Source organism: Motacilla alba, chromosome 13, assembly GCF_015832195.1.
Source record: "Motacilla alba alba isolate MOTALB_02 chromosome 13, Motacilla_alba_V1.0_pri, whole genome shotgun sequence".
Taxonomy (NCBI): domain Eukaryota; kingdom Metazoa; phylum Chordata; class Aves; order Passeriformes; family Motacillidae; genus Motacilla; species Motacilla alba.
This window is the reverse complement of record NC_052028.1, coordinates 8,903,106-8,927,093: the sequence shown is the minus strand read 5'-3', so window position 1 is coordinate 8,927,093 and position 23,988 is coordinate 8,903,106. Positions and strand designations below refer to the sequence as shown.

Here is a 23,988-nt window from a genome sequence, read left to right as displayed (position 1 = left end):
GTCGGGGCCGCGCGGCCGCCGCCATTTTGTGGGGCGGGCGGGCAGAGGTGAGGCTGGTGAGGGCACGGCCGTGTCCCGAACGCCTGAGGCACCGTGCGTGGCCCTGCACATCCCTGGAAGCGAGGAGTGTGGTATCTTCTGTGCCAAAAGTACACGCACACGCTCACTTGGGTCGGAATGCACCGCTGCGGTCACCGGGCCCAGCCTATGACCGACACCGCCTCGTCGAACAGACCGCGGCACTGAGTGCCACCTCCAGGCTTTACCCAAACGCCTCCAGGGCCGGTGACTCCACCACCTGCACTCCAGCACACGCTGCAGTCCGTTTCGGAGTAGTCCAGCTCCAGGGCTGTTAGCAGGATGTGTCCCATGAGTTCTGTCTCCCTGCTGACTCTGCAGTGGGAACAGCTGTCCTTCCCGGCGGAGCTCACACGGGGCTGGGTCCGGGCACGGACCATCTCTGGGACTGCTGGTTATTAAACACGTTTCTTGGTTTCATCCATCCGTGTTCTGAAGAGTTCAGTCTTGCCTTATAAGCACAGTTTCATACCTGCAAGCAGGAACAGCAACTGCAGGAATTGCAACTTCAACTGTTTACAAAAAGATCCCATAGAAACATTTTAAGTGCCCAGCACATTTCACCATCCAACCTTTTGCCCACTTGGTGGAGGGCTGTGACCAACGTATTTTTTAATGCACATTTGTTAATGACTATAACAGATTCCTGCCCTTCATGAGCACCCTTGAGGTCCAGGGTCTGAATAACCACATTGGTCCTTAAATGACTGACACACAAAAGAGCCTGAAAAATGTTGTGTATTATTCAGATGAGGTTTTAGATAATAAAAGCAAAAAAAGACCAGGAAAGAAGAACCTGTAGCTTTCACAAATGGTTAATTCTGCTTTTAAAAATATTTTCCTCTCCTGCTGTTGTTTGAGGAGCAGACTGCTGTACTCCAACACGAAGACATTCCATTTCTACAATACTTGGAGCTCTTCAGGCCAAAAATTGCTGTGAAACATCCTGCCAAGATGATGATTCGTATTCTTGCCATTTCTTCCTAATGCATGCAGGAATCCTCACTTGCAATATAAGAAAGCAGCAGGGGAAAGCAGCATTTATTTAGCTTAATTTAGCAAATGATTCCGTTTATTTACAAAGCTCATCTTTCTGCTGTTCAAACGCCTGTTGGAAATGCCAATAAAAATGGTTCAGTTTGATACCTTCTCAGTGTCCTGTTATTTGCAATGTTTTAATCTGGAAGGTGATGAAGTCAGGCTGGACTTATCCTCCTGATTTCTGCAGAAATTTTGGTCTCAACAGAAGAGAGAAGCCATCAGACACTAGAGGAGTGGAAGTGCAGTGTGAGGCAGTGAAAGGCTCCATCCCAAGCTGTGGAGCTGGAGCCCAGCTGTTGTTAAGGCTGTTGCTGGCAGAGCAGAGCAAGATCTAATCGTGTGACCTGGATCTGGCCATGGCTCTGTGCTGGCCAGGTTGGTGTCACTGCCCTGCACCAAACTGCAGGCAAACCCACACCAGCTGAGCCAGCTAAAATTGTCATGTGCTAGCAACAGGGCCCGGTCCCCTCTGTGAAACTGTGCTGATAACAACAGGGACCAAACACTGATAAACTGCTCTGCCACTCTCTTCTTCTGTCACACCTCCCAGGGCCTGAAGCAAAGGTGTTCCTCCGGTTCTGAATCTGCTTCCTCCTTTTCTTCCTCTAAAGGGCCGACTCATTAGCAGCACCAAATGACTGCATTAATTATCTGTAAGATAAGTGATGCAATGAAATGTTGAGCCTTCCCACATCCGAACCACAAAACGCCATTCTCCTCCTCTCTCAGTGGAGATTTCGCCGAAGGATGCACATTTTCAAGGAGAGGAAGGGCCTCAAAGCACGAGTTCCTTCTTCTGCCAATACAGGAGCTTCTTGCCAGTCCTGGGCTCCAGAGCATGCTGAGCAAACAGGGAGAAGTCAGTATGGGAACTGCCATGGCCTCCTGTCTATTTAACTCCGAATTATTGGAGCTGATCATTTCTACAAATTCACTTCCTAGCTAACATGCACAGGCAGAGGAAATGTAGGTTTTAATGAAAATCCTTAATCTCAACTCTGAGTGTAACATTTTCCTTGCTTGGCCATTCATTTCAGAAAAGTTGCCATGGGGTATTTATTATTTTGAGAAATGTTTGTGATGATGAACTTCATACTTAGAATGGCCAAAGTATAAAGTAACAATCATATGCTCACTCCGCAGTAGGTAATTCATAATTTCGTAGCTCACTATAATAACTTAGATCTGAGATGTTAATTAATTTACCTCTGCTTATGCCGGTCAGCTTAACAATCTTGTATCTCTCAGTTTGACTAAAGAAAAATATTTAAATCTGTTTCAGATGAAAAGTCTCAGAGAACCAGTTTGGGTGGCAATCACTCAGACTAATGGTCATTTATTTAAAAACAATTGTTTCTACTGTAGCTAAAACTATGAAAACAAATCTTCCTGCCTAGCATTGTATAAACATTGTACAAAATGTACATTTTGGGACAAATTTGAATCCAGCTGTGACTCTTTTATTTTTGCATTTTTAGGTTGCTCTCTGCCTCCACTCCCCCATACAGCCAGCCTCGGTTAGCTGGAAGCAGAATTTATTCTGCAAACGCCCAGGCCTTAAGAACACAAACTTGTTTAAGCTGAGACCATATTTGGAAGAGATCTGGGTCAAGCAAAATAATCAAAGGAAAGTGCATTCCTGGAGCATCACGTGAGGAGGCCACAGCGCACACAGGGCCCGCGCTAATGCTCAGGGACGACCCTCAGTGCCAGCAAACGGGGGCAAAGCCAGGCCCTTGGGAACGAGCTGTTCAGCAGCCCACCATCAACAGCATCACGACCATGGCAGAAAGTTAAAAACTAATCCAGGCCACCTCCACAGCTCCACCCTCACAGCCACTGGTACCTGGCTGTAACCCTGCCACTGCTTGGGCTGCAGCAATGACCATTTCCTACAGCTGTAAACATGCCTGAAGGACTGAACCACCAGTGTTCTCTCACTCCCTGCAATTCCAGCATTCTTTTTCTTATTTTAGGAAGATCCCAAATCCAGCCTTTGGTGTTTGTTTTATATTTGGCTGCCACAATCACAGAATTTCAGGAAAACTTTGCTTAACAAAAATTTTTTTTTTCCATTTGGAAGACTTGAGTACAACAAGCCCCCACAGATGGTACTTTTAGCTTCTGAATATTTTATTTAATTAGCAGCCAAATGCACATTAACTAAATTGCAGTGCTTTAATTGTGCAAGTAAAATCTCAAGCAGCCAGCACAGGGAACAGCTACAGAACTTGCTGGCTGTGATCAACACTCACTGTCCAGGGTTATGTTTATAGCATAAAGTCAGCATAAAGCAAAATAGGCCTTGAGCTGCCTGTTTTAAACAAAAGGTGGCACCATGAACCATATAATTCAGGGAGTGTAACAGTCTGAACTGTGATAGCACATATTTTTTATCTTGCTGTGATTTTTCTTCCCCCCCACAAAATACTGGATTTAGTCTCTCCTGTTTTCTTGACTCAGGCATTAATCCTTCCCAGGGGTGGTGGTGGGGGGTTATTGCTGTTTGAATCTCTGGTGGGTCACTTCCATGGAGAAGGAGGGAGCTGGGCTGGGAGGAGGAGTCTCACCCTGCCTCCCCTGCCTGGTGTGAGCCTGCTGCACAGTGACACCACCACACTATGTGACATGCTAGAAAAAGGTGATTCATGATCCACTGCCAAATACTTTTATCACTTATCCACCCAAAACATCGCTGCTCGCTCACTGAGAGCATAAAGGCAACCTTGAAAGCTGGTGGCATTATCACCTGGGCAGGTAACAGAACAAGCTCTGCTCATGTGTATTTAAAAGGAAAAAATAAAATAAAAATCAGCATCCCTGTGCTATTCCCACCAGGGCAGATTCCCTGGAAAGCAGCCAAATCATGATGTTTATAAAGATCTTGTCTAGATCCATGGACACTCTTGTGAAGAACCTACATGGAGATTTTCATTATTGAATTCTGTCTTCTCCAAACTTTTATTCTTATCCTGTTTCCATTGTTTATTTTCCTGTGTATTTGTAAATTTGAGAGTTTCTTTTCCCCCAGCTTTTATGCATTTTGTTCCTGTTTTCCCGTATCCAAACACCTTCACTGTGACTTTCTTAACTGAGTCTGGGCTGTGTGGCATTGCATTTCCAGCACAAAAACAAAAGTACAGGCTGCTGTTAACATCACCCTTCTCCAAACAGCATGAGGTTAACTGCCACAGGAAAAACCACAGAAGCAGTGCAAAAACAGAGGAGCTATTCAGAAAGACAGTTTCTGAAAAATATACATTGAAATTGCTTTTATTTTTGTTGGAATTAAAAAAACATAAGAATATTGACATTGCATTTAAAACCCCCAGGAAGTTAAAGATGATACATTTTTGCATCTCTGAAACCCAATAAAAGTGTCTCCATCATGCCTTTTTTAGGAGATATCAACATAGGAACATTTTGAACCAAGACTTTTAAAGACATGTCAGGCTGTCCAAACTCCACAGTGCTCTTCATTAAATACACAAAATGTGTCATTTCTAGGAAGGGACACTGTCCAAAAGTTAGACAATTCAACAAAGATTTTCTAGGAAAGACATCAAACCCCAGTCCTTACAGCAAGGAAAACACGTATTTAAATGTAATCACAGAAGTTTAGTTTGGGATTTCTGTTTTAAGTTTTGAGAAGTGTTACTGTGTGTGCTGCTTCTCTCTGTTCTGCTCCATGTATTAACACTGGCAAGTACTACATTAGGAGTGTTCTTATCCTAAAAGTAGACTGTTAAGCTGGTACAGTCATTCCTTTGCTTCTTCCCTGTACTGCAAATAAAGTAGACTGACAGGGTAACAGACAGTTGTATGCACACATGAAGAGTCACTTAAATTACTTGAAGTTTGGAAAGAAAAGTTGTGAATTTATACAGCCAAGATGCAGATTGTATGATTTGTCTTCAGCAGGGTTCAAGCAGTATATACACAGCTGGTTTAAAATGACACGTTTCTTCTCAGTGTGTCAGGTAAGAAAAGCTTTCTATGAAAGTCCTTCTGAAAGTCATCATCTTCAAAGTCTTGCAGCTGCTAGAATGAAAGAATTCAAATTGCTACTGCTTTGGCTCCAGACAAGCAGATGGAAGTTAAATGCTTAGGAGTGGAGTCCCTCATGAATCCTATTGGTTATGGGGATGAGACCTCAAAAATATCAGTCTTGCCTGTCCCAGTAGCTTATTGACTGCAATTATAGTATTTGTGGAATTCATTCATAAATATTACTATACATCTTTACTTAAAGCCATGTCCTAACAGTTATAAAGATGACAATCCTGGGGGAGTAATCACATTAAATGTATATATAAGAACAATATAAAAGAGTGACAAAGTTGTATTTCATTACAAAAGAGGTTTCTCTTTTTTTTCTGTGAATTCCTTTTTAAACTAAAACAGGCTTTCATTCTTATGTCACCAAATGAGGAAAAAAAATCAAATCCTAAAAGTCTGATGTTTAGAAAAAAACAGGAAAACTATTGTCATACTACAAAACATTTCACTTTACAACAACCCCAAAGAGTTATCTATTACCTGGATTATAAAGAAAAATGGGGACATGAGAAGGATAAAATTCTCTACTCTGATCAATGCAAGACTCTCTGACCTTAGGGGACATTTGTGCAGGAAATGAATGTGTGTGGAACCAGCCAGAGAGATGCTTTGGATCAGGAGAAAAATCCTGCCTTTATTTTGGTGTTTTATAATTTTTCCAGGAGAAACTGATGTGTGAACCATTTCAACAATATGAAGCAGGTACATTCTAACAATTTCCAACACAAATCTCATTTTACTTAACAGTATATTGTCTGTCAAAAAAATTAAAGTCGGTTTATTTCATATTCTTTATGATGAAAAGTGTACAAACTGCACTTTCAAATTAAATCATGTTCCACCAAAACTGGTCTGGCTTTAAGACTGATAACTTTAGTGGAGAGAATTAAGATGCTTTAGCAAGTATCAATTTTCTGTTAAAAAATGTCCGCAAGATGAAATAAAAAAATTTCTTAATTTACAATAAGCAGTGTAAACAGCAAAAACAACAGAAGCCACGAAGTTTCACGCACCAGCTACTAGCAGACAAATAACTCCAAATGCTCATAGAACTTTGTATCTTCCTTTGTTGGTTGGTTGGTAAGAATTTTGCTGCAAATCAAGAAGAGGATAATCACAGTTAAAAGCGAAGACGGATAAATGAACTGCAATAGAACAGTTATTAGCTGGGTATGCTGTAAAGCTACAGAAGACCAGATCTCTCAACACATATAAAGTATCAAAATGAGGGGAATAATCCTCTCTCCTGCCTGATGGTGTTGAAATTAGGAAATTTATTGGGACCCAACTCTTTGAGGGGTCTTCATCCAAAAAGCTCTGTCAATGTGTTATCTCCATCTGCTGGTTGATAGCAGCCGTGTCCTGGCTGATTAACCAGTGCCATGGATTTTTAATTTTTAGGCTGTTCAGGAAAACAGTGTTTTTGAGATCTATAGGTCCCAGTCCCTGATATTAATAAAACCTTATGCCAGAGCATCAACTCTTGCAGAAGTCAATCTCATAAAGCACACATTAATGCACTTTCCATCTGCATTCTGGATATTGCACTCACCAATCTGATGAGCTCCTCTTTTATAAGTCGTGTGATTTCTGCCTTTGCTTTCTGTACAGCAAGTTCATTGGCACCTGAAGATAAAAATATGTATTATAATCTTAAACACTTTCTGTGTATGAAGCCTACAGCATAGTAACTGCTGTCTACTTTCAGAAGCACAGTAAAATCTGCTGATATTTGGTGAAGAACACTCTACTGCACAGAATGCCAAAGCTGGATTGTGCTCTCTTTTAAGGAAGACACTCCAGATAAATGATACTGTTCAGAAATATGTAGGATTCGAGGTTTCTTGAGAAAAACTCAACCATCATGACATTGGCCAAGTTTTTGTTGTAGTAGTTGATGCAATTTCTTATACCTTTAACAGCCTAATCAGAATTCTATTTTCTTCCTTATTTCACACTGGCACAGACCTCTTTGTGCTAATTGCTCTTCCTCTGTTCTTTTCCTCTCCTCCAAACTGATTTCATCCATTACTGTTGTTCTGTGGCAGGTGAGGAGAAGCCTCTCTGTGATCCCCATGGATCATTTGATAAGTGTAAAAAGATAAACAAGTGTTTTTCAGTAATTGCAAAGTAACTGCAGTGAGTCTGTAACTCAAGTGTCCAAACTGACTACAAGAAATTCCACGTCTAATTACAAAACTAGACTCATAGCCTTAATAGAAACATTTATAAAAAGCATACATACTTTCTATAGCCAAATAAATCTTTCGTTCTCCTTCCTTGGGTTCTTTGCCTGGAGGGAAGTAAGTTCCCCTGATTGTAATGGCAGCTTCAGAATATTCACTGATTCTCTGCAGTGCTTCTTTGGAGGTAACTTTCCATCTGGCAGTCTGCAAGGTGAAGGATATGACAGGATCAACAAGGAGAAAGGCACCACAAAATGGCAATCCATTAGTTCTGCCAGCATGGGCAGAACCTCAAAGGTAAATACAGAGAACTGACACTGTGAAATATAAATCCTCAAAATAACAGGTGAGTTAGATCAGAGCAGCAATATTCTGAATGGCAGAAATACTCAGCTACTAAAAAAAGGGCAAAGAGTTGTTCCAGTCACGGCAGTAAAGCCTTTGCAAAAAACACAAGACAGTGTCAGAGATTTGGGTATTAGAGAAGTGGGTAGAGGGTGAAGAGATTTTTGTCTGATAATGAATGCTTGTTTCTCTGATACTCTCTGGAATGAGTCCAAAGCATTGCATTTATATAACCTGAGAAGTAATCACAGTTAATGTAGCAATTTCAATTAGGTATGATCAGGAATAGAGACACAGTATTTTACTGGTGTAAGTATGAAGAGAGGTTTTGTTAAATGATGGTCATTTAAACTTGATTATAGCAAAATGGTTACTTGCCTGTGGGAAGTCATTGATCTCTAATTCTTCCTCATATCTCTTGAAGGATTCATTCTGTCCTCCATCCTGTTTCTCTTCCTCCTGCTTCTCTATGGGTACATAATTGAGCTTGGCATTGATCTTTTCAGCCAGTTGCTCTGCAATGGTCTTGGCAGACACAGTAGGAGCTTGAATCGTGCCTCCTCTCAGGATAGCATTTGTAGCCTGCTGCATCACATCCTGTAAAAGCACAGGTCCATACTGAGAACAAGGTAGCAAAAAAAGTCCTATATAAACCAATAAGGGTTTCATGAAAGCTCTCTATGTAATGTAATTGTCTACATAAAAATACATTCTCCAGACTTCTGCTCTTCCTTCCTTCCTCTCAACAACTCCCTTCACACCTGCAAAGAAAAGATCTCAGTGGTCTTTTGTATTTTCAGCTTTAAATATCTTTGGATATTCCAGGACAATTACACTCAATCTAAACACACTGTACATCACATGTACATCCCATGCTTCAGCAGAGAAAGATGTTCTGCAACTCTGCCAAAGCTGACAAAACTAATTGTGTAATGTTATCAGAAATTAATTAACTCTTTGCCAGGGTAGACAAAGCATCTATGGTTCTATTGTAAGTCCTATAAACAAATCAGCTCACTTACAAATCCTATGTGAGTGAGTTAGCCCAGCCTAAATGAGATAAACAATGCAGGATGTTACTAGTGTGCAGAAAAACTACAGGAAATGGCAACCACAGAACAAAGAACTGAACAACCTTTTTTAAAAAAGAGTAAAATTGATCTGTAAAGAGCCTGACCTTAAAGTGGAAGGGAACCATGACTTGTGCCTCTGCTCCAAGATTCTTCTGGGCATTGATTCTCAAAGCCAATCTTTTAGCAATTTCCAATTTTTCTGCATTCCCAGCTGATGGTGTAGGAGCATTTGATGTTCCTGGTGCTGCCATGTCTTTTACTCTTTTCTTTGAATTGAACATGCTTTCAATTTGTTCATCAATCTAAAGAAAAGAACAAGTATTTGATCACTGCATTTACCACTATATAATCTTGCCATCATAAACAAAGAAACACTATGGAGCATTTAGTTTACATGTTCTTAAATAAATTAATCTTGAATAAATGGTAGAAACCTGCCCAAAACTACAGCTCAACAAAAGGATGATCTAATCAGGAAAAAGTCTGAACTCGGTGATTACCTGCAAGGTCACAAAAACGAATCTAACATTAAGAAAGGATTTTAGTAAGATTTAACATATGAAAATGCTACCATGAATGTCTTTAAAACACTTCAAATAAAAATATGCTTGCAACTGAGGACCATTGTTCTACTTCATTTATGCAAGATTAATATCCCCAGTAATTTATGTGATATTTACATAACTACACACGTTAAGTGTAAAATACCAGTAATTCAAAAAGAGACACTGAAAATATTCCTAGATCTTGATCTTCATAGCTATATCTCTGTATTTGAAGAATACATGCAGTCAGTAACAAAGGTCACAGAGTAACAGAAATCCATGCATTCTGCAATGTATTATGCAACTGACTGGGGAAGAAAATCAAATGTACTGAGAAAATCCATAAGCAACTTAAATCCTATTCCCAAGCGCTTACATCAACAGCTGTATCTTCATCATCGGAATCCTGCAAGCCAAGAGCTGCTTTTTGTAGCTTCTTTCTTTCGTTAGCCAATGCCTGTTCTGTTTCATCAAATTTAAAACCTTTGCCAGAGAATCCACTGCTTTTTTTAATCAACTTTCCCTCCTGAAAACAAAAACATGTATTATCATACTTAGGACTTTCAAATCCTAGCTCTTGTAGTCATAAAATAACTTTAAGATTATGCAAATAATTTTGAAATTCTTTAAAAAGCAAATCCCAGCACATTCATAAAGTGCTTCAAATTTAAAAGCTGCATTTTACAATGAAATGTAATTAAAAAAACCTATGTTAATTCAGCAGAGACAGTACCCTATTGGGGTTTTCTGTAAGTATACATTTTAAACGCTTTTTAAATGCAGTAAAAAAAACCCCTCCATTTTTCATATCACAAAAACTCCAAAGTCACTCTTCTCAGCATGAGCGAGATCCTCTGATGGTGAGAGCTCCAGAAATAATCATACAAGTTCACATACATTATCTTGTATGTGAATTTTGTTAAAAGCCAAAGTTCCCCTTACACCACAGGTATTTATTATATATCCAGTGACAATATTGGAATTCTCAAGAACAGTTCTTTAAATGACATTCAAGATCCCAATCTAGAGGTCACTGACACACTCAGCCAAGCACACACGTGTTCCCAGAGAGGTGAGCCATGCATGTACACTGGACACATGCATGCACAAGCATTAAATCTGGACCAAGCCCCCTGCAGAAGAATTACTTACAGCCTTCTGTTGGTCTTTGAAGTCAGCCCAGAGCTTCTCCAAATCAGGAGGAATTGGATTCCCAGACAATTCCAAAGCCTTAATGATATCACCAGCATAACGTGCCTGATCCTCAGTAATGAATGTATATGCATATCCCTGGTCAAAATTCATTTAAGAGACAATTAGGAAAAAGCTCTAAAGACACTATCTCTAAATTTATTGAAGCACCCTTGCACAGATGCTGGTTTTTGGTCAATGAAAGTAACCATGACAGTCATGCAACAACTCCTTTGTAGTGGAAGCGTAGAATGAATATTGTGATTTCCCAGGAAGCTGACACAGAGGTAATCATCCAAAGATAGTAAACACTGAAATCTCTCCTTCCAACCCGTGCTGTCATGGTTAAAAGTTGGAAAAATTAAAATCTTTATCAATTTAGTAGGGCACATTTCCAACAGTGAAAAACACCCTAACTTTCAGCCACAAATGGGACTTAAAAGAACAGACATCAGAAGAACTTCCATATTTCAGATTGCTGAAGTACAGAACATACGAAGAACACTCTTCCCACCAACAATACAAACTACTCCCTCTGTAGCTATCCCTTGGAACAACTTCATCAAACAATAAAGGGGAAAATGCCAGCAGTAACCAGACCTGACAAGTGAGTGTACATACTTTATTGCCAGCTCGCCCAGTGCGGCCTGCTCGGTGCACATAGTCCTCGTAGTGGTTGGGACAGCTGTAATTGACCACCAGCATCAGCTGCTTCACATCCAAGCCCCTCGCTGCCACGGACGTGGCCACCAGAAGCTTGCAGGTTCCATTCTTGAAGTCATTAATGATGCTGTCCCTGTCATACTGATCAATACCTGCAAGACAAATCAGTTATTATAAAGCTCTGCTTGAAGTCACGGGAATTTGTACACAGGTCAAAATACCCTGCAACTTCAAACAACCAAAACCACAAGCAAATAAAACTTCAACACTTTCACACTTTTGAAGGCAAAATACTTTAGCCAAAATAACCTCTATTATTTAGAATAACTTTTAATTTTTCAACTACCATAAGATGTTTTCCCCATACCAAGAGCCTCAAAATGTTTTTTAATATTATTTTCTCTTTTGTACCTCAGCTGAGACCTCATCTGGAGGTGCTGTCTGTTCTCTAAAGGCAACAGAAATCTCATAAGAACAAGAATATTTTTCCCTCTTTCATTGCTGCATTCCTGCTGAACACTGATTTGGTACTTACTGATTTTATATAAAATGCTCTTAAAAAATATTTTAAGTTTTAAGATACACTGGGATGGACAGCATGGACAGCATTGTAAAGAGATTTTTCTCCTCTTGCTACTTCCATTCTATTACTACTTGATAGAAGAAAAGTAAAGCGACAACTGCTGTTACTGTGGAATCTCAAATAAAAATATCATGTGATACTCCCCAATGGCACTCACTGCTCTGCAATAACAAGCAGTTAGCAATATCCCTGGGAGGTGTTAACTCTAAGTAACAGTCCTCTTGCACAGACACAAGATTTGGCAGCTGATGACATCTCACAGAAAACAATGAAGAGTAATTACACAAAACTATCACGTCTATTTCAAATTAGACAATTATCCTCCCCAATTACAAAGCAAAACCTGCTTATGAAGAAGTAATAAAATTGGTACTATACAGAAACTATGTTATTTTTAACTACTGGATACCAACATCCTAGTTGGGAGTAGTTAGTATCAGTCCTTAAATTTGCAAATTACCTCCATGGAGAGACAAGCAAGGATAAGAGGCCCTCATTAAATCTTTCAACAAGCCATCAGCGTGTTCTTGCTTATCTACAAATATGATAACAGATCCTTTCTCCTGATAATGTCCCAGTAGCTCCAGTAACTTCAGAAATTTGTTCTCCTCTTCTATGACAATCTGGAAAAAGACACACAAAAGAATATAACTTGTATCTTGAATCATTAAACAAATCCAGAGTGCATAAAAGTAAAAATCAGGAACAGGAGATGATTTTTTCAGGCTGTTCCCACAGCTACTGGTAAAACAGTTTTTCAGCTTAGTGCTACAAACCAACTTTAAAAATCACACTGCATTTGCAGACTAGGGTGTTAATTTATTCTTAGTTCATTTTAAATAAGGCCAGTAAACTTCTAATAATAAAAGCTCTGTGGGTTTATATTCGACATTGCTGGGAACAATCTTTTTGCAAGCAAATGAGAAGATAAGCGAGGCAGATGTATCATACTCACCACGTGTTGCTCCACGTCAGAACAGACAACACTTCTGCCTCCAACCTGCACCTCTATGGGTTTACTGAGGATCCTGCGAGCCAGGGCCTCCATAGCTCTGGGGAAAGTAGCAGAGAACATGACAGTCTGACGGTCAGGCCTGACGTTGTCTACAATGCGCATGACCTGTGGTGAGAGAACATTCCCTGTTAACATCCACCTGCTGGAACTCGACTTCACACTCATACAAAGCTGTCGGGTGGTATCTGCACCTCCCAGACTACAAAACATTCTTTACACGTTTCCTCTAGGCACCAAGCTGCTGGCATTGGAAGATGGCAAAACTCGCTGGATTCAGAAGGAAGTTGAATGGCAATATGTAATCTGGCAGCAGCTCAGCAAAAATCCTAGGAAATGCAGCAGAAACCCTACAGCTCAAGAGACAAATAAAAGGAATCTTCCTAGTTTTGGAGAACAGTACAACCCATGACAACTGGAAGAGCCCTGGATGTCCAAAGCTCTCAGCAAGTCAGCAGCATTTCCAACATTTTGTTCTTATCTCTTGTCAAGAGACATCAAAGACTTTATAAGACTACAACTACTAACACAACACCTGTATCAAGGAATTACACAGGGATACCACGTGGCCACAAGTACTCAAAATGAGCATGTAAAACACTCTGTGTATTAGAGAAAATCTAAGCTATAGAAGGAATTTATTGAAAGCAAAACAGAGAATCACAAAATGGTTTGGGTTGGAAGGGAGTCTTAAAGATCTTCCAGTTCCAAGCCCTTGCCGTGGGCAGGGACACATTCCACTAGACGTGAGGATAATATGATGTTATAATAATGTGATAATGGATAGGAGAGTAATAGAAATATTAAGAGTCAGCTTAAACCACTGTCCATATGCAGCACATCCTTTTGAACATCCACTGGCAGTGTAGTAATAATGCAGCATTGCAAAACCCTGGATGTGAAAAACAGTCTCTTTTGGCACCACCCCTTATGTCATGAATTACCTGAGGCTCAAACCCCATGTCAAACATTCTGTCAGCTTCATCAAGTACAACGTACGTGACTCTACGGAGGTTTGTCACCCGACCTGTGAAAGGAGAGGAAAAAACACATGGGAAACAAAATCAAATGGAAATCTAGTTTCCCTTAGGAATATTTTTAAAAAATGTTATATAGTCTCACTATCTTCTAACAAAGACATTAATTATTTTTTTTAAAAAATTCACTAAATGTGAATTTTAGTGTTCACACTTTAATCACACATACATTCTGGGAAATGTGTAAGTATGCACAAGGCCCTTTTAGTTTGTCAAACTCTTCTCTTGCATACCATCATAGGGCCAGAAGAACCTGTAAAATTCAGAAAACTGCCCTCGCCAAAACACATCATAAAACTAAGACTGAGCTGAAGCAAGGAGCCACATCAGCCAGTATCTGACAGCGGCACCTAGAAAAGAACATATTAGAGATTACAGCGCATGTGTGGAAGGCAAAGCCCAGTGCTAACTGCTGCAGCCTCAGAAAATTCCTTTATACACAATCTGTAATGCTTCCTTGGAATTAAGAATAACTATATGAGGATAAATATACTAGTTCTAGATCACTGCTAATAATAGGCATAAAACAGAGTAAGCAGTCTTTTAAAAATAACTACTATATAAAGATTAAAACCTACCCAGTAACACTACTGAATTTAAAATCAAGAACCACCCCAAACTCTGGGACAGGTTGAAATAAAATAAGCAATTTCTGTTTCTGTGAACATTTTGAAATTATCATGGACAGGATAACTAGCACCCTTCCCAAACAGTGAAGAGATTCCCTTTCATGAGAAGGATTTAACTCCAGGATTTTAGAATCATACTCTCAAACAATATAAAGACAGTTCCACACAACTGTGGAGTGACACTGCCAAGTGCTCTCTGAATGGAAAAGATTTGTCACATTTTCTGCAACTATCACTCAGACTTGTGCCTATCAAACGACAGAAGAATTTGGTCCTCTCAGCTTCAGCAAATTGTAGCTGAATCCTCAAATTATTTAAGACATTACGCGCTGCATTTTTTAAGATATGGAATTCAATATTAAGGAACAGATTCCTTATATCTACGTATCTATTTAACATCTTAACACTTTCATCCCCAAATAATAACTTTGTAAAATTACTTGGGAACAGCATTAATGTACCTACCTTTGACGATATAAGTCTTGGAAGCCCAGTTCTATATGTCTTGAAGGTACTTTTTTCACAGAAGTTAAATAATGTCAACAGTTTAGTAGAGGTTTTGATGTGGAATAATTTAATAATAAAACTTTATCTAATAAGCATGCAATGGTTACACTAGGACAAAACCTCTTAAAGCTGCAGTGGCTCAGTTTAATCAATCTGAATATCTGATATAATGTCAGTTTCTTTTACTTCTGAGCAGGTATTTAGGGAGGGCTTCTTTGTTTTGTAAAGCCAACAGATAAAGGCAGAGTCAGATGCTCTTGTAAAGTGGGGAACTGCTGAGCTACTCTAGCACGGAGAAGGGATCAACGGGCAGACAAAATAAGCAACTGTTACAGAACCTTTATCTAAAGGACTCCAACTTCAAAAATTTGGACCAGCATATTTCAAGTTTAGCAGTGATAAACATTCTCAAAAACTCTTCAAGAATGTAATATTTCCTGTCCTCCCCAAAAATGTCAAATCAATATATGGTTAAACCTATTATTAGTGCTATATATTCTCAATAGCTATATAAGTGCAGCCTGAAGAGATATAAGAAAATTCCATAAGAGCATTTATCAAAATACATGATCTTTTGAATCTGTTAGAATTACACAACAAACGTAAAAAAAAATCTCCAGAAGGAAAAGGTTTTCTACTCACCATTGTTAGCTGCTAACATGTCAATCATACGTCCAGGTGTGCAAACAATAATTTCAGCACCTCTTTTGAGTTCAGCTATCTGATTTCAAAACACAGTAAAAAATCTGTTAGTTTTTGCTTTGTGATTTCTTTCAGATTTTTTTAAACATATGTCACCTTGCAAAAAAGAAAACCACCACACTGTAATACATCTTACATCAATACATGTTCTACTAACATGAATTATGTAAAGATTTTAATTAGTAATTTCTTCAAGTCTCTGGAGAACTTTGCTTCCAAAAAGAGTAACCCCTGACAGTCTGAGTTACCACCACCTGGAGCAGTTTTAATGAAGATATGACTTCCATATGCTTAAGAGCCTGTAAGAAATGTCAGTGTTACATCAGGAACAAGTGATAGTAGACGTGCCACGTTCCATCACAGATGGTCACTCCTGCTGTTACCATAAATGGGTGGGGTGGAGGTGTGGAAAACCTTGAAAATAATCTCTAAGTTACTTCAAGATGCAATATTTGATAATGCAATAAACCAAAGTTATAATTTTCTGGCTTTTGTTATCTTTAGGAGAACTCCCAGAAAAATACAGCTTCCTAGTAACTTTCAAACTACTACATCCCAGTAATAATTAAATTTTAATTTAATGCTCAGTACATACAAAAAGACAAACAGTCTGAAATTTTTAAGGATCGTATCTGAGACTTTCCAGGATCATTACTGTTTAAGGCTAAGTTACATGCAAATCTCTTTGCATTACTACCACTCCCACAGAGAAAATCCATAATGAAGACTGCAAATGTACTGGATTAATGGAAAAGGAAAAGCAACTAACTTTACTACAAAAGAAACATTGACTAATGAAGCCCAAGCACTCTTTGATAAGCCAGGCATGTGTTCTGCATACCTGTTCACTGATTCCTGTTCCTCCATAAACACAGACAACTCGAAGCCCAAGTGTCTTTGAGAATTTTTTGCACTCCTTGGTAATCTGCAAAGCCAACTCACGTGTAGGTGTCATAATGACAGCTGAAAAGCAAAACATTTTCATCATACATTGCAATATAAGAGATGCTGTATTTTCCACAATAGAAATTAATCTTTTGTAACGATGTTTACATCAATTTACTTCCTGTTTTTAACAATGTAATTTGAAGGAAAAGATAACTGAGACATTATGAGGAAGGAGTGGAAATCTGGTCCAAGTGTAAAAATCAAGAGAGGAAGGTGTCCCAGATATGTGGACATGGGAGTACTACCACAAAACAACATTAAAGAGCACGGTGATCTTTAACTAAAAAAACCCCACTTATCAATGGACATGAGTAAGCACTTCTCCCTACAACTACACAAAGAACTGAAATACCATCTAAAGCATATATTTGATATAATATTTATTTAAATAGTAACTTTGAAAATAAAATCTTTTTACCGATGGGACCTTCTCCTTCTTCTAGTGCTCTCTGATCCATAATGTGTCTGAACATGGGCAAGAGAAATGCAATAGTTTTTCCACTTCCTGTTTTAGCAATGCCGATCAAATCCCGTCCGTTCATAATTGCTGGGATAGCCTGGGTTTGAATTGGAGTGGGCTTTTCATAGCCATGTCTTAAAGAGGGAAAAAATATTGTAAGAACAAAATAGAATTTGACAGATGTGCATCATGAAGTCATGCTAAAATTTTTTTACATATTCACATTTACATATACGTATCAGTGCCCTTCAAAAAATACAGATCAAGATGAGCAGCAACAGCATGATACAAATGGCAGAGAAAAGTTAATAACATTAATTCAAAACAGAGCAATAAACAGTCTCATGACTATACATGTAGCATTTACAGACATGGACATGTGGCATTCTTTATGCAGCAAAGTAAAAGGTCCTTCTCAAGGACACAGGACAGAACACAGCGAGCAAAATCAAGGATGATACAGTTCATAAAGTGCTTCCTTACTTTTTGAGGGCAGTCAGAATCTTCATGGAAATACCACATTGTACCCAGGTTTTTATTGGTTTGGGACAGCCTTTTCCCTTGACTGTAATTCCCTCCAGCTCCAGCCTGTACACATTGACCTCTGAAATAGAGTTTATCTTTTAACAAGAGTCAAACTTGACACTTCTCTACTATCCTGATCAAAAAATTCTTGCTTTGTCCCTTAGCATGAAATACTAATTTTATCACTACCAGAAAAACAGCTTTTTGCTTGTTACACATAAACACAGGAGTTAGGTTGAAAGGACCCAGGTTAATTTTCCAATCAAAGCCTCATATATAATTATAATAAGTTATCAACAATAGAGATACGCCTGATTTAACATTTTTCTATAGCCAGTTGCTCCAAATGCTTTTTACAGTGCAAAGCATTTGCTGTTCCTTAGCACACTGAAATCCACCATTCTTTTCTTCAATGGTACCAAGGTGTTCTGGTTGTATTTGTCTTTACCTTCTTGAGTCATTTTAGCTAGTTCTGGAACTTCAACATAGAAGTTTTTCCTGAAAGGTTCATATTCTATCTTTCCATGATCCACTGGTTCCAGCAGCTTTCTCTGCTTGGTCTGATAGCCAGTCAGGGCAGTCTGAAGGTCAACTTCCTCCTCTTCTGAGGAATACTGCAGAGATCACAATTTTTGTGTACATTAGGATTAATGAACTATGAAGGTGTTTGGCTTTTGTAATTTATAGTGAAGCTATTCAGAAGCAACAAGTATTTCTCACTGTATTAGACATGAAACTGAAGATGCACTCTTAACTTATGGGTCCCAATTGTTCTTTCCCCTAATGCTTTCATGTTTCTCCCAAACCTTAACTCTCACCACGTTCTGTGTCACTTTCACAGCTTTACCAATGCCAGCCCTGTCATTCAGAACTAATCACTGCCACACCAAAGAAACAGTAAGAGGAAATTAAGAGAAAGCAGCCAGCCAGCAGACTGGTGTCACACTGCAGTCACAGCTCTGACAGATGTCCCCAGCTCAGCTCTGAAGGAGCACCACTAAGACTGGAACTGCAGCCAAAGAGCACAGCCTGAAGTGTCTGAGCTCCAGGGCCTGCAGGGTGTTGAGTCAGTGACTCAGACAAGGCTGCCCCTCCACAGCCTCCTGAGCAGCAAAATCCTCACACCCTTCACAGCTCTTCAGGCCAAACACCACACACAACCACAGGAAGCAAGAACAGGCACTTTGCCTGCTCACAAGAGAAATACAAAACATTCCCATTACCTCCATTGCATCTTGGTCATTCTCCATGAGCTCCCCTTTCTTCTTTTCTGACTCAGCAGCTGCCTTTTTGGTTGTCACCACAGTTACCACCTTGGTAACAGTTGGTCCAGTTTTCTAAAAAAAGGTTTAAAAAAATTAATGCCCTATTGTATAAAACAAAACCCATCCTGTAAAAAGCATACAAAATATTTGTACTTCTGGATATATTATGCTGAGCAATTTATTTCCTACTTCCCTTAGTGAAATTTTATCAGAATAATGCTTGATAAACAGTTTCATAAAAACACCAGGAAATGATAGTTAAAGCAAACATGCATTAAGTGCATATAACCTGTTGCTTTTTTGCACTTTCCCCCATTTTGCCCAAGCCATTTTGATAGTAAAACACAAAGTCTTTTAAAAGCAAGAAATATTTAAGAAGTGATTTTACCTTTTCACTCCCACCTCCACCTTTCACACTTCTCATATTGAACTTCTTGACCTCTTCTTTTACTTCTTCCATGTAAGCATCTAAAGGATCTAACTCCTCATCTTCAACCTCATTGCCTTCTTTTTCTCCTTCTGCAGTTTCCTCTTCATCATCTAATAAAAGTGAAAAAGATGGAGATGAAAGACAAGGAAAGACAGAAGTCTTTACATGTGTCAAATTACTGTCCACCCAAATAACTACAGCCCATTATTTTACTATATAACATTTCCTCATACAAATCTCTCCAGTTGGTTTATCAAAAGTGTATCTTAAACCATCTGACACCATGATCAGATTTAGGCTTTTTTATTTTACGATTCACATTCTGAAGAGTAATTAGATGCTTTAAAGATACTGTAATAAAAATATAACTAGGAACAGAAGTATTATATAAAGAGATTAAATACCATCATCATCTTCTAAACTCCATTTTTTCCCCTGTTTCATCTCTTCAATTTCTTTTTTCAGCTCTCCTATGTTTTCCATTGCCTTCTTGCGTTGTTCTTCCCTCCATTTCTCCACTCTTTCTTTTCGTTTTCTCATTTCTTCTTCTAGTTTGTTCTGATCGAAATTCTACGACAAAAACCAACCAAAAAGTGAAAATTAATGGCCACTGGCTAGCCTAAGCTTCTTGAAACAAATGTAACCATTGAGTGAGCAAGCTGTAGAAGGCTCAACATCCACAAACCTCCTGGTTTAAATTCTTTATCTTTTAAATTTACAAGTGTTAGAAGTCTCTACCTCGGTGGCCACAGCATTTGTGGTAGCATCTTTATCTTTCTCTTCCTCTTTGTCATCTTTGTCTTTTTTCTTTTCTTTGGAAACTTCCACACCTTCTGTCTTTTCTTTAGATCTTGATCTGAAAGGTAAGATCAAAGGTTTCTTAGAACATTACAGCTTTTCTCAGGGGGAGGATACATACAAGATGGACAGAAACAGAACTATAATCACCCTGTTATGTTTTCAAACACCTCACAAAACACACTGCTTCCCAGACAATCTTTCCATGTCATGGAATTACTTCCTCTAACTATCAATAATGTAGACTCTAACCCAAGCCAGCAATTCACGTGCTTTTCTCATTTCTTTGCAGACTTCATTTTCAGAGCTCTTACAATTGATACTCCAGTTGTTCTGTGCTTTATTTTACACCTCCTTGAAGTCAGCATTTAGAAAAGAGAACAAATTTCCTGATTGTGGAATTTCTACAGAAAGGTAAAGTGATCTAGCACCTTGCCACGGAAGTGTGAGCATCCCCCTAAACACACTGTCCTGGCTGACACACAAAAGCTCTTCTCCCTGGGAAAAGCTACTTATGTAATGCAAACACAACGGGCAGACTTGCACTGAATAAAAAAAAAATTGTAACAGGTTTTATTGTACTTACTTTGTTTCCAATTTAAAAGAAAGCATCCAAACCTAATTTGTGCTAGCTTATGACAATAAATATAAAATTCCCTTTAGCTATTTGGACTATTCTGATACAAAACATACACTTATACCCAGAGCTTTTTTGATTCCAGCTTGTCATGATTTCTAGAGTGCCATCACTACTTAAGCTGTATACTGTTGTTATCATTTACAGACTTCCCGCTCATTTTACAGCGGAGCCTGACTGTATGCTGTTTTCAGTTAGATCTGAAAACCTTATCAAGATATATTTAAAAGACAATGACTTGCAGTAAGCTTTTACACATTTCTAAAGCTAAGAACACAGGAATACCTGTTTTCTGTTTTCCTGTTCTTGCTTGGACTGGAGGATCGAGAGCGTCTCCCTCTACTCCTGCTCCTCGAGCGCCTCCTCTCTCGGCTCCGGGATCGTCTTCTCTCTCGGCTCCGTTCCCGTTCTCTACTCCTTGAACGTCTGACATGCAACAAAATTGTCTTCACTTAGGACACGCTCATAGATTAGCCTTCCCTTGAGGAACAGGTTGTAAAAGGAACCCACCAATCATCAAGACCAGAAAGAAGTTACAAACTCCAGCACCAGCAAGCCAGAAGGCATTTAAAAGCAAAAAGCCTTGAGCATAGTGCAATCCATCAGAGACATCAGCAACGTAACTGACTGGAGTGGGAGAGCACCAGCACTCAGCCGACAGGCCCTTTGAGGTCCTTCGGCTGGAGCTGCTGTCGTACCTTTGACGCTTTCTGTCCCGCGAGCGAGACCTTCTCTTGTCCCTGCTGCGCGACCTCTCGCGCCTGCGGTCCCGGTCGCGGCTCCTGGAGCGCCTGTCCTCGCGCTTCCTCTTGTCCGACGGGGAACGGCTCCGGGAGCGGCTCCCGGAGCGGCCCCGGGACGCAGAGCGCTTCCGATAATGCCTGCGTGGCACAGCCAGACTGTGAGCACCACAACCACGTACAGCAAGCAAAAAAAAATCTCCATTTCTTGGACTTTTTTAATGTCCAAACTTTCTTGCCAAACTGATTAATATAGATACTACATGTATAATATACATAATATGCATATACACTCTTAATGAGGCTGAAATTAGAAGGATTATTTGGTCATGATTTTCTTTTAGTTTTAGACTAGTATTATAAGCACATCATGAGAACACCAGAGCATCAAGAACAATTTCCTTTTCAGAAATCCACTGAGTTCCATTTCATATATAGGAAAAGCTGAAGGCTCTTTGCAGCTATCCCAAAATCTGCTCTCTGTTGCTTTTTGTACAATAAACGTTTACCCATGTAAGGTAGGTGAACTACAGCTCTGCTCAATGGGAGAGCTGCCAGACTGGAATTAAAGGAACATAAACCCCTGAGGAAGTGAGCTGTGGTCAATGCCTTTACCATGCTGACATCAACAGAAATGCTTTCATTTCAAACATCACAACAGAAGCTGTCAGAAGCCAGCAAGGCTCGAGGGGTGTGATGGAGGTGGGTGTCTCCTTTCCTGCCCTCATTAATGCTCTAATCCCAACCACACTGGGGGGCAGAGCAGGGCCAGGAATTTTTTAGGAAACTCTTCAACTGAGTGTAGAAGTCACAGAAGGACCTTGACTGTGACCATTTCCTCTTCCTCCAATCCCAGATTTTCAGACACCATGCCAGAGTAATTCCTTTGTTCACTCTCCTGTGGCTCAGGACTCACAGACCCTTTCTCCTGACAAGCCCAGTAGTCATGCTTGAGAAGAAGAGGCAAAGAAGGCAAGACTTGAAGCCCCCCACTCCTTGTTTCAGTTCCATGGTAGTATTAAAATAGTACAGCTCTAAAAATAGCAGCATATTTATATCTAGTCTATGTTATGTTGTATATTTAGGCAGCACATGCACTTGGAGTTAGTACAGTAGCACACACCCACATCCTGCCTATCAGCAGGATAACTGACTGCAAAGAACATCCCTCAGCATTGAGATTCTTCATTTCTTTTCCATCTCCATCAAAAAATGCCATACTCTATACTGCCTCTCTTTCTAATCTTTCTGTTTAGAGAACTACTCTTGTTTTTTAATTTTCTTCCTCTATAGTGTGCAGTAAAGCCACAAAGATGGTTTCAGGTTGCAAAAGTCCCCATGTGAGGAACATTTCCTCACACCACCCCCAGCACACGCAGCCCCCACCCATCTCCACCCACCATTCATTCTCACCCTCTTACCATATCTTCACTTACAAAACTTTTTTATGTTAAAATAGAAAATGAATACAAGTTTAAACCCACTTTTAACATTATTCTTAGCCCAAACAGACGATCCCTGTCATTTTCAGCAGAGAAGCTATACTGTGACAAGCAACCGAGTCCTGCTGGCTGGAGTGCCAGAGCTTGCCTTTCAATTCAGGAGGCTCTAAGGGTGCCCTGTACCACCCACTGCTGCCCCAGCTCAGCTAATTTAGAACTAATCTGGACAGATCTGTGGGAGTGCCCAGCTCTGCACTAGATCACTCATTTGAGCCTAAGGTGGTTGTTAAAATTTCAAGTTATCTGTCTCCCTCGGTGGAGATGGACCCGGGAGCTGTTACAGTGTAGTACAACTGTATGTGGGGACTGTCGTGTCAGATTTCGTATAAAAATCTGATCAAACTACGAGACAGACGCATATGCCCGACAGCACTAGCAAATTGTGGAAGCGGTTTAAAGCCTGATAGGCGTGAACAGCTCCGTTCCATCAGGAGCACAGGTTTGGCCCGAGACACACGCAGCACAAGGGCACATTGCTGCCGAGCTGGTTACAACCCGAATCGGGTCTTTACATCCGCTGGGAGAGGGCAAAATACACGTGATTCATAAACACAAAACGCACAAGCGAAAACACCTAAACCAAGCTAACCCCTCTACGTGGCTAATCACGACATTTTGGAACAAGCCCGAGAAACCGGAGGTGCTCCGGGAGCCCGAGGTCGGTGCCGGTGAGCGCCGGCAGCTCGGAGCCACCCAGCGCTGGGACCCTCGGCCCCGGCCGGAGCCCCGAGTGCCCGGCCCTGCCTCAGCGCCGGCTCCAGGCCCGGGCCCTGCCGCGGCGGCCTCCGCGCCCGCCGGCCGGGAGAGCCCGGCCGCCCTTTGTCCCCCTCACCGCGCCGCGACCCCCGAGCGCGCCGCGCCGCCGGGGCGGGCGAGGCAGTGGCGCCGCTCCCTCACCTGGACTCGCGGCCCATGGCGGCGGCGCTCCCGCTACACGGCGGCGGCCATTCCGCGCCCGCACGGCCAGAGCCCGGCGGGGAGCGCCGCCCCTTCCGGCCCGGCTCCGCTGCAGCGCCCCCCGGCGGGCGGAGG

General features: G+C 40.5%; 1 protein-coding gene across 4 annotated transcripts; it reads right to left on the bottom strand.

The window, feature by feature from the left end:
* Positions 1 to 23: 23 nt before the first annotated feature.
* DDX46 (DEAD-box helicase 46) lies at positions 24 to 23,959 on the bottom strand. Of its 4 annotated transcripts, none has more exons than XM_038150168.1 (24): positions 23,854 to 23,959; positions 21,413 to 21,595; positions 21,000 to 21,140; positions 20,018 to 20,135; positions 19,684 to 19,849; positions 19,238 to 19,389; positions 18,808 to 18,921; positions 18,033 to 18,198; positions 17,543 to 17,663; positions 17,018 to 17,193; positions 16,493 to 16,614; positions 15,592 to 15,670; positions 13,721 to 13,803; positions 12,720 to 12,884; positions 12,225 to 12,387; positions 11,140 to 11,333; positions 10,480 to 10,617; positions 9,704 to 9,853; positions 8,887 to 9,084; positions 8,088 to 8,306; positions 7,424 to 7,568; positions 6,731 to 6,804; positions 6,192 to 6,270; positions 24 to 1,960 (listed from the first exon to the last, which is right to left on the bottom strand). In XM_038150168.1, exons 1-23 carry the CDS (start codon positions 23,868 to 23,870, stop codon positions 6,223 to 6,225), a joined length of 3,132 nt encoding a protein of 1,043 aa, XP_038006096.1. In that variant the 5' UTR covers positions 23,871 to 23,959; the 3' UTR covers positions 24 to 1,960; positions 6,192 to 6,222. The 4 variants fall into 4 exon arrangements, with proteins under 4 accessions (XP_038006096.1, XP_038006093.1, XP_038006094.1 ...); XM_038150165.1 differs by lacking the exon at positions 24 to 1,960 and adding an exon at positions 4,377 to 5,160; XM_038150166.1 differs by lacking the exon at positions 24 to 1,960 and adding an exon at positions 4,377 to 5,157.
* Positions 23,960 to 23,988: the final 29 nt, after the last annotated feature.

Excerpts from the sequence above, each read along its gene's own strand:
- DDX46 (XM_038150168.1), bottom strand. Across the intron at positions 13,804-15,591 it reads CATGTTAGCAGCTAACAATG|GTCGGGTGACAAACCTCCGT; the intron begins GTGAGTAGAAAA and ends CTCCTTTCACAG. Across the intron at positions 10,618-11,139 it reads CTGGGCGAGCTGGCAATAAA|GGATATGCATATACATTCAT; the intron begins GTATGTACACTC and ends AATTTTGACCAG.